At 48.0% G+C, this 9,748-nt stretch overlaps 1 protein-coding gene and 1 pseudogene across 1 annotated transcript; both read right to left on the bottom strand.

Annotated features, from left to right (window-relative positions):
- Positions 1-4,519: 4,519 nt before the first annotated feature.
- LOC129133373 (UDP-glucuronosyltransferase 1A6-like) lies at positions 4,520-7,084 on the bottom strand. Its single transcript, XM_054653101.2, has 3 exons — positions 7,068-7,084; positions 5,106-5,988; positions 4,520-4,531 (listed from the first exon to the last, which is right to left on the bottom strand). The coding sequence occupies exons 1-3, from the start codon at positions 7,082-7,084 to the stop codon at positions 4,520-4,522; spliced, it is 912 nt and encodes a 303-aa protein (XP_054509076.2).
- Positions 7,085-7,323: 239 nt separating this feature from the next.
- On the bottom strand, positions 7,324-8,458 carry LOC129133374 (UDP-glucuronosyltransferase 1A6 pseudogene; annotated as a pseudogene).
- Between the last annotated feature and the right edge of the window lie 1,290 nt (positions 8,459-9,748).

Raw genomic sequence — 9,748 nt, forward strand, 5'->3', positions numbered from 1 at the left:
ATCAATGATTAGGGCGGGTTCAGGGCAGGTTGGGAATTCAAAGTTGGCATTGCGTGAGTCAAGAAAGGTGTGTCACCTTCACACACACCAAGCTGAGGTTATTGGCTGAATGGCACCTTCGTCCCTCAGCAGGACCCCAGCTTTGTGGCACTTCTTGCCACCAGCCCACCACACCCAAGGTCTGTGGGGTTACATTCAATTTAAATGGTCTGCTCTGTCTAACCCTTTGAAAATGTGCGGCTTATTCCAAGCCCATGATCCTCCCCTGAAGTATCATGGATCTATAATCTCATTTGTCCAAGTCTTATTCCGCCCCCACTTTGAATCTCCCTGTTAAGCTGTGTGAGGGAGACTACACATTCTCTCTTGGCCCTTTTCTCCCTAGGGTCTCCCTCTCTCCCCCTTCCTCCCCCTTCTCCCTCAGAAACCATGCTGCTCCCAGGGGTGGGACCCCCAACAAACCCTCATCTAATGAGCATCCTCAGAAGCCATGTGGAGTCTCCTTGCCTGCCTGCGAACATACAGCTTAAGGCCCCCCCCCCGGCGACTCTCTGGGGATCCCTCCAAACGAACCGCACCAAATGGTATCCAACGTGCGGCCCGACCACTGACAACCCAAAGAAGAAAATGGACCTCCATTGCCCCACTGGCCCCCCGCGGAACACCGCTTCAGCACCGCCTCCGGCCGAGTGCCTGTGCGGGGCCGTGGTCCCGGCTCCGGGCGGCACCTCCACCACCAGCCGAGCAGCCCGGTCCCGGCACCACCGCGCAGAGGCCCTGCTAGACAGCACGCCGCCATCCCACCATCGCAGCTTTTAAGATTGCAGCCGGCGGCTGCCGCTTCCACTGCCCCACGTGGCCGCCATGTGGCTCCTCAGAGCTGCCGCCGCTCACTGGGAGCCGCCGCACTGGCGGCAAAGCCAAGGCCGCCAACCCCGGCCTGGAGGTGGCAGGGAAGGGCCCCGCAGAGCGGGCAGGCCGTGCGGATCGCCGAGCCCGACCCTGGACCACAGCAGCAGCCAAAGAAGGAACCAAACCCCACAGTTTCCGCGGGGCAGCCGCCAGACCAGCAAGAAGCCGCTTTCAGCTTTGCCCGAGCCCTGCACCCCCCAAAACTGCTGTCGTCAATTTTGTCACCTCCTTCCTCAGTCTTACTCTCTCCCCCCCCTCGCTGCTCCTTCCCCCTAACTCCATCCCTAACCTGCCTTCCCCTAAACAAACCCCTGGGAGTCCACTCCGTCCTGCTGAGCCCGGCACAGCGGCCACACGGCTAAGCCTCAACAGACCTACCACCGTGTGTGCTGTGGCCGCATGGCCTGGAGATCCAGCAGAGCCGCGACCTCCAGCCACACCGCACCATCTTCTACTTCTCCTCCCCAAAATCCCTTTCTTCCCGCTTTTTCTCCCCCAGGCTCCGCCCCTTTCCTGTCTCTCATTAACCAACCCCCTCTCCACCTCCTACTTCCCACCTTCCACCTTCCAAATCCCACAAGGTAGGAGCTGGAATTAGAGAAAAAGCTTAGTAACCAAACCCCAAAGTTAAAATAATTTTGTAATACCAGTTTTAACAGCCTTCTATATTTCATTGAATTGAAAATTCTAATTTATGATCTCCTTCCCCTGTGTAGTATGTGGTAGAGATAATTCATGCTATATATGTATAGAAAATTGTAGAATCCAAGGTATGTCTTTCACCACCCTGGCTGGGAGCAGAGTCTCATTTTTATTCAATTAGTTCCTGGACAACATCAAGATAATATCAAGTCTGTTAACCTATGAATGAAACCTTCCCAGGCCATGATTGCTGACTTCCCTGGAATGTCTAAGCCACTCAGGAGCACCTGGGCCCGGGAAGATTGCATCTACCATACTCAAGCACCTGAGCCACTCTGCTACATGTGAATACAGGCTGTTCCAAAGTGTTCAGACAACCATCCAGACACTTGGACTTACTTTTGTCTATTCCTGCACATGTATGGCCCCAGTTCTACATGTGAAGGGACACAAAGGAACATTCGGTCATCCCTGCCTCAGGCAGAATAAACTGTATATAAGCTAGCTGCATGAAGCAGTCGGGGTGAACCACTGGGGAGACGCTGACACTTTGTCGGTCGGATCTCGGTTCACCCAGCACCGACACCCGGGGTTGACGCTGCCTTGGCTGTGGTGGTTTTTTCTCAAAATTCTATTTTTTGTAATGATCTAATAAATCATTGCTAAATTTTCTTATAAGTTTGGTTTCCGATTTGATAATTTCTGTTATTCCAAGAGCAGGGTAATATCCTTCTCTGCAATCCATGCCCCTTTTTCCCTTATTTTGGGTAGTTCACCGGCAGCAGACTGCTCAAAGGCACAGGGTACCTCAAAAAGGCTTTTCTTTCACAGAGTCCCCGGCTCCCCATAACCTCCCCAATTCCCAATACCAATCCACTTGTTCTAGCTGAAAAGAGCTCCTCAGCTAGAACTCTTATCCTAAAACCCTCTAACCTTTTTATCATTCCGATCTAATACCTGTCTTCTCCCCATTTCCCTCCCGTCCCCATGAAGTAGTTTTTACAATTGTGCTTCTCTAGTTTAAATGTGTGTTCCTATTACAAAATTGTCCTGTTGTCAGTTTTAGAAAGCAGGGGCCTGGCAGGTCACAAGGGTAGATCCAATGAGAAGCAGTTTTCACTTGTTTCTTTAGTAGAGAGTGTCCAGATAGTATTGGACTGCTGAATCAAAATCCCTGTTGCATTTATGCTGTCCTCAGTAGGTTCTGAGGGTGACTGGTAACCTAAAATGGTGTCTGGGAAAGTACTTGGACAGTTTTTGTGCTGAATGCTCCGTCAGTATAAGTAGTAGCTGAAGCCAAATTACTTTTTTTTCTTTTTGTTTTCCTTTTAACGACCTAAAACCAGGGTTCTTCTGGATTAAACTGGTTGGAAGGTGAAAGCAGCGGTAAATCTCAGATCCAAGGGTGAGAATCTGAGGCTGCAAACCTGCCTGGAGTCCGGGGGGCTCCAGGTGATTCCCTGTCCCTGAGAGGGGGAACAGAAGTCGGCGCCTCAGCCTAAAACTGGGGGCTGTGGTGGTCTGAAAAGCCAGCTGGAAAAAGTCAGACACCATTGGGCCAGTCACGCTGAAAAGGCCAATCCCAAAACTCTCATATGAGGTTAGTGCCAAAGGCTGAAGGCCTTTAAGCACTCCCCCATACTTTAAGTTCGTTTAAAATCTGCAATATGTTCCCACATAACCCATTTATTACAATTAAATGCTCATTTTATCTTTGCTGCCTACCACCAAAAGCAAACATCAAGTCAAATGTACTGTTTAAAACATAATCCTCACTGGAATTGCATTTATTTTTATGCTGTGAAACTGTGTAATTACTGCTTCATTTTTTAAATTGTTAATTGTCATATTTCCCTGTATCTTTTCTTTCTAAAGAAAAAAGGGTAAATTGTGGGGGTGCATTTTAGTTAAATGGTATGCTCTGTCTCACACCTCGAAAATGTACTGTTTATTCCAAGCCTGTGATCTTCCCCATGGATCTGTAATCCCATTGGCCCAAGTCTTATTCCGCGCCCACTTTGAATATTCTTGTTAAGCTCTGAGGGGTGATGAGAAACTCTCTTGGCCCTTTTCTCCCTAGGGTCTTGCTCTCTCCCCCTCCCACTTCCCTCCCCCCTTCTCCCACAGGAACAATGATGCTCCCAGGGGTGGGACCGCCAATGAACCCTCATCTAATGAGCCCCCTCAGAAGCCCTGTGCAGTCTCCTTGCCTGCCTGCTGCCACCAGCACACATACAGCTTGGGTGACACCCCGGGGATCCCCCAAACAAACTGCTACACTTAATGCAAACTTGCATTTCTTTTGGAAGATAAGCAACCAGCAGAAAATCTTCCCCCATCTATCCACAGAACTTGCAGCTAACCCCTTATCCTATCAGGTATAAAACAACATTGCAAAAGAGCATTTCACCCTTGTACCCCAGATAACAAAGACCAACAACACCTCTCTAGTGCACAAAGTCAGGAATCATTCATGGCCAGTGAGGGGTCAGTTCATGACCAGTGTTGGGTCAGTTCATGACCTCAACCCTGTGTCCAAGTCCTTCTTGATTATAAATTGCTGGGGTTTAATGCTGGTGATAACCTGTCCTTAAAGCCTATAAGCAGGTGAACACAGGAAACAATTTCTGTCTCCAGGGCAATCTGGCCTTGAAAATCTTGCTGGATTTTTTTTTCCCATGCAGTTTCTGCAGGTTCCTTCCCAAACCTGGTGGGAAATCCTGGCCTTTGCTGAGAACCTGCCCTCCAAAAGGAGCAGCAGCTCCAACACCCATGCTAATCCCATCTTGGTAGTTTACAGCATGGATTAATTTCATGGGCATTTTCAAACAGGTCAGAGCAAGGAGATGCACAGAAGACAGGCCATAACCTCAGACAAGGCTGCCAAATGAACACAGGAAGGTTGGTCCACAAAAGCCCAAATGGAATTTACAGGAGATATCCATACCCAGGACAGCCTTAAACCTCATTCAATAATCTAGAAGAGAAGGGGAGGATGAACTGGAAGAGGATTATTTCTGGGGTTTAGATATTGACACCTTGACAATAAAGAATGATGGAAAGGAATCAATCTAGGAGATGCCTGTAGAAAATAGAAACTTGTAGAAAATAGGCAAACTCTTCATTCCCATAACCTTCACTGTGGATGAAAGGAGAGGGGATAAATGGACAGTGCATGAGACAGCTGGGAGAGGAGGATAGCAAAGTTCTTCTTGTCAACAAAAGAGACTCGCATTTGCATAAAAGCTACATGTCACTTAAATTGGCCTAATTAAGTCTGATAAGGCTTTAGGTCTGGCAGGATGTGATATATCTGCATGCTGGGTATTAGGAAATACCATTTCTGCATCATGCAGGATTTCAATCTTTGAACACCAAGCTCTTGTCAGTCAGGGATTGATGTAAGGATGGGAGTGACATCCCTTGCCCAGGGTGGCAGCGGGATGGAATGAGATAATTTTGAAGGTCCCTTTCAACCCAAACCATTCTGCCATTCTATGATACATTTATACTTTGCCTTTTCCATATAAAAACAAAAGAAAATGTTGTACCTGAGACAGTTTTTTCTTCTGAACACAGTTAATGCCTCCGATAAAAGCCATGTTTGGCATCACTGGCCTCGGGAACTCAAAGACAAAATCGTATCTCATCAGCCAGAAGGATCCACGGCTCAGGAGTTCCGTCACTGTCACTTTCTTTTTGAAAACCTCATATGCAAGCTCTTCAAACTTATCATAGATGGGTTTACAGTAGAAGAGCTCCAGCAGATCGACCAGCACGTTCTTCACCCGCTGGGAAAACGTCATGCTGTCTGAATTATCCAAGAATAACCTGGGCACATAGGAAGGAGGGCTTGGACACTGGGTAGCAGCAGAATCCATTCCACAGGGAAAGCCCCGCAGGAAGTAGACGGAAGGAAGGCCAAGATACTCAGCCACCAGCGGCCCACACATCAGGATGGGATCTGTGAAAATCAAGTCAAATTTGCTCTCTTGCAGGTACTGCATCAGCTCCTCGTTCTGCAGGAGGCTCTTACAGTTGGTGAAGAAGACCGAGGAAAATTCTATCGTGCTTTGATACGAGGTCAGAACAACATTCCAAACAGACTGTTCAATAAAATGGGCATGAACAAAGGCCTTGAGCATTTCCCCCAAGTATTCCTCTGTGTAAGGGATTGGATAGGCTTGGACTGTGTAATTCTGAGGCTCCTCTGACTTCATATACAGACTGGTGGAGGGTACAAGCACAACAACCTCGTGTCCCTTTTGCCGCAGTTTCTCCACTACTGGGCGCATGCTGAGCCAGTGACTTCCATCCTGAGGCACCACCAGGATCTTTCCACCTTCAGCCAGGATTAAAGACAACGTCAGGAGGAAAAGTATCCAGGTGCCTCGGTAAAAAAGAGCCATTTTGGTGGGAGTGATCCAGAGGGTTCTGCTCCGCAGGGATCCACGCACTCCTTTATACCATGGTCCGTGCAGAGTAAGCAGGGAATTTATTGGCTGCAGAAATTAATATTTAACTTCCCAATACGGGTGTGATTATCCTGTGATTTTGCCTGTGTTTATGGAAAGGAAGGGAAGCCGTGTCCATAGAGAAACTTTTGTACTTTCTGTTAATGATTAAGCTTCAACCACTGTCAGCACTAAGACACTGTCAGCACTGAGTCTGTAACACCAAGAGCAGGGATGTCATGTTGCAACAATAATCGTGGTTAAAACCATTGACCTGGTAAATACATGGCGAGAAAACAATAAAAACAAACCCAGCAGAATGGATGCAACTCCATTCCTGAGGACACGAGGCTGATGTTGAATTCCCAGCCCCTGGAAGCAGCCAAACCTGCACCTCTTACAAAGATGTCACGGCCATCAGGATGGATCAGGCAATCCCAAATCTGAGCACAACGATCCCCATTGGCTTTTTCCTCCTCACACTACAGCAAGAAGTGAACTAAGGATGGGTTCAGGGCAAACAAAGGGAAAGGAGGCCGGCACAGGGACACAAAGAAGGAGTTTTGGTCTTTGGTTGCTGTCTTGAAAACCCGTATCATGTACTGTGAGCAAAACGAAATTGAGGAGAAGATGTGACACCTCCCACTACTGCCACTGCAGGAAGGTTGTCTCTTTGTGCAAGTGAAAGCAATGCCAGAGCAAAGCCTTTTGGAGGGTGCTAAGGAAGAGCTAAGAGGGCTCTAAACTTGATAAAGAGTTTAGAGCTGTTTATCAGCTGTCAAAGAGCAGCAAAGAAATCTGAAAGAGGAAAGAAAAATCCCACCCCTCGAGCTCCAAGATATTGTGCAGAGATATTGTGTGACCACAATTCAGAAGTGAGGGAGCAATTTCCTGGGAAAAGAGATTTGTCTCCTGCTTTGTGCCGGGATAGAAATGTCCAGTGCTACCATTTTACACATTGCATGTTGTCTATGAAAAATAGATTCAGATGTCTAGATTAGCTTTAAGACCCTGCAGAACAATTCTGGTAAAAGCAGATATCAAGGTATGACAACTTACCTGAGTTCTGCATTCATGAGTCTTTCACTCAATCCATGACTAAGATTATTTCTTGCCATTTCAAGGCGACATTTATATTTCACCCCCACAAACAGGAGTAACCTAACATAGACAGCCAGTTTGGAAAGGATTTGTCATGAAAATACAACTAAAGTGAATCAACTGATGCTGCTGAGCCTGGAGGTAAAAGAAAAAAATGACTCTTGGATTTTTGATCAGATAAAAGAAATAGATGTTAGATGCCATTAAAACGAAATCAAAACTGGATCTGGTTGGTGGTTAAGACACATTCACTGAGGACAGTAATTCCCATCTGGCTGATGAAATCCCTTTTTGGTTGGTTTGTCACAAAACCCTCATCAATTCAAGTAAGTCCCTATCAGAGTTGTTTGATTTCAGCCTATGGAAACAATTACTCAAACCTGCATGAATTAAATCATTACCAGAATATTAAAAAATAACAAACAATACTGATAAACTTGCTGAAACAACAGAATGAATTTTCATTGGGAAATGTACAATTTTAGGCAAAGGTACATTACCTTAGGCAGAGGTTTCTTCTTAGCACAGTTGATCCCCCCCACAAAGACCATGTTGGGCATCACTGGCCTGACGTACTCAAACACAAAGTCAAACCTCAGGATCCAAATGGCAGCCGAGTTCACCAGGTCCATCAGGGACACATCCCTCTGAAGAACTTCTGAGGAAAGCTTAAGCGCTTCTGCATAGAGACCATTGCAGTAATCAAGCTCCAGGAGGGAAATCAGGGCGTTTTCCACCCTCTGGAAAAAAGTCATTTGATCTGAGTTGAAGCTGAAGAGTCTCGGGATGTAGGACAGAGGGCTTGGGCACTGTGGGGCTACAAAGTGCAGGTTGCAACCAAATCCCCTCATGAAGAACACAAAGGGAAGAGAAAGATGATGAGCCAGGATGGCCCCACACATAAAGGCCGGATCCGTCAGGATGGCATCAAAGCCGCTTTGGTTGAGGAACCTCAGGGTCTCCTGGCTGTGGAACAGGTCCTTGCACTGCCCAAAGAAAGCACTGACAACATGCACGGAGGCGTTGTACATGGCCAGGGCATTGAGGGGGAAAGGCTTCTGCGTCAGGTGCACGGCCACGTATTCCTGGAAGGCGTTATCCAGCTCTTCCAGGGTCTGGCTCACCGGGTGCGTGACCACCTTGTAGGCCTGCGTGGTCTCCATCTGCCAGCTCACCTCGGGGACCAGCACCACCACCTCGTGTCCTCTCTCGCTCAGCTTCTCCACCACTTCCTGCATGCTCAGCCAGTGGCTTCCCACCATGGGCACCACCAGGAGCTTCCCTCCATCCGAGAGGCCGGGCAGGAGGAGGAGGATGGAAATCCAGGCACAGCAAAGCCTCAAAGCCATGTTGCTGTGGTCGCAGTAGGGGCCCTGGAAGAGATTTCTCCTGCAGGTTGTAGCCTGAAGATGCTTTGGAAAGCAACTGATGGGTGAATTTGTTGAACTCTGTTCTTTGATGTTCCCGTTGTTAATGATTTACTGCTTTGCATTGTGGGTAGTTTATTTTGCCTTTTCCCTCCTTACTTGGAAAGCCAAGATTTGGTGACCTCTTCAATGCTGAGTCACTGCAGTTCCTCGAGGTTCCGTGAGCTCTTCACCGTGCTACTGGGATCCCTCAGGACTCCTCACCTTTGTTGTGCCTTGTGTTCCACCTTGGCCAGCAGCCAGGGAGGCAACGTTGGTGTGAGCGACCCCCAAGCCCCCAGGAACAAATGAAAAAGAGCCTCTCTGTGTTGGAGACACAGATCCTCAGGTGATTCCTCCAGGGATGGAGCAGGAGACCCTCAGGACAAGGCTCAGGGCTCTTCTGAGCTGGCAGGAATCTCCTCAGTGCCAGGGACACCACAAAGAGGTGCTGACAGGGCCTGGCCTCTCTCTCTATAGCCCAAGCTCTCACTTGACAGAGTTGTTTCCCAGCCTGGGAGGTGGCCCCTGGCTGGCTGAAAACTCCTCCCCACCAGGATTCAGACCAGCACCAAATGAGTTTTAGCAGCCACTGGAGGCTCCTCAGGTTTCAGACCTGACTCAGCAAAGGGGCAGGTTCAGCACAGACGTGATTTCCCCGGCCTCGCAGCATTGCCACTGATGGCAAAATTAAAACTCTTGCACTCCAGGATATTCAGAGCCATGCAGCCTCCATTCCTCAGGCACACACGTTCTCTCCTCTCCATTCATGCCGCAGTCACTGCACCACAATGAACTGCATGGTCTCAAGCTTTTCCAGGGGAGATTCAGAGTGGATATTTGTTTCAGTCTGTTATTTTACATTTTATTCCTTTGTAGTAGGTTTAAAATATTCCTTTTTATAAGTTTGTAATGGTTCATTCCATGTACCCTATTTGGCTTCCCTCATGGTTCAGGCCTGAGTTGCTTACCCCAAAATTTTCCCGCCAAGTGCATGTCAATCTCTCTGTCTATCAAAGATAGCACAGCCTTTTGTTTTGGAATGTTCCCTGTCCTCCATCCCTTCCTCGAAGCAAGATTGGATCGGAAGGGTGGCTCTTCCCCCTTGAGTACATTACCCATGAAGGTAATGCCTTCCTATTGGTAAAACGTTGTGTCCTCCCCTTATTCCCTCCCCTCCTCAAAAGCAGGTTTTTTTCCCCTCAGTTATTGTCACTTGTCCCTGACTCCTCT

Source organism: Agelaius phoeniceus, chromosome 7 (assembly GCF_051311805.1).
Source record: "Agelaius phoeniceus isolate bAgePho1 chromosome 7, bAgePho1.hap1, whole genome shotgun sequence".
In the NCBI taxonomy this organism is placed as follows: Eukaryota; Metazoa; Chordata; class Aves; order Passeriformes; family Icteridae; genus Agelaius; species Agelaius phoeniceus.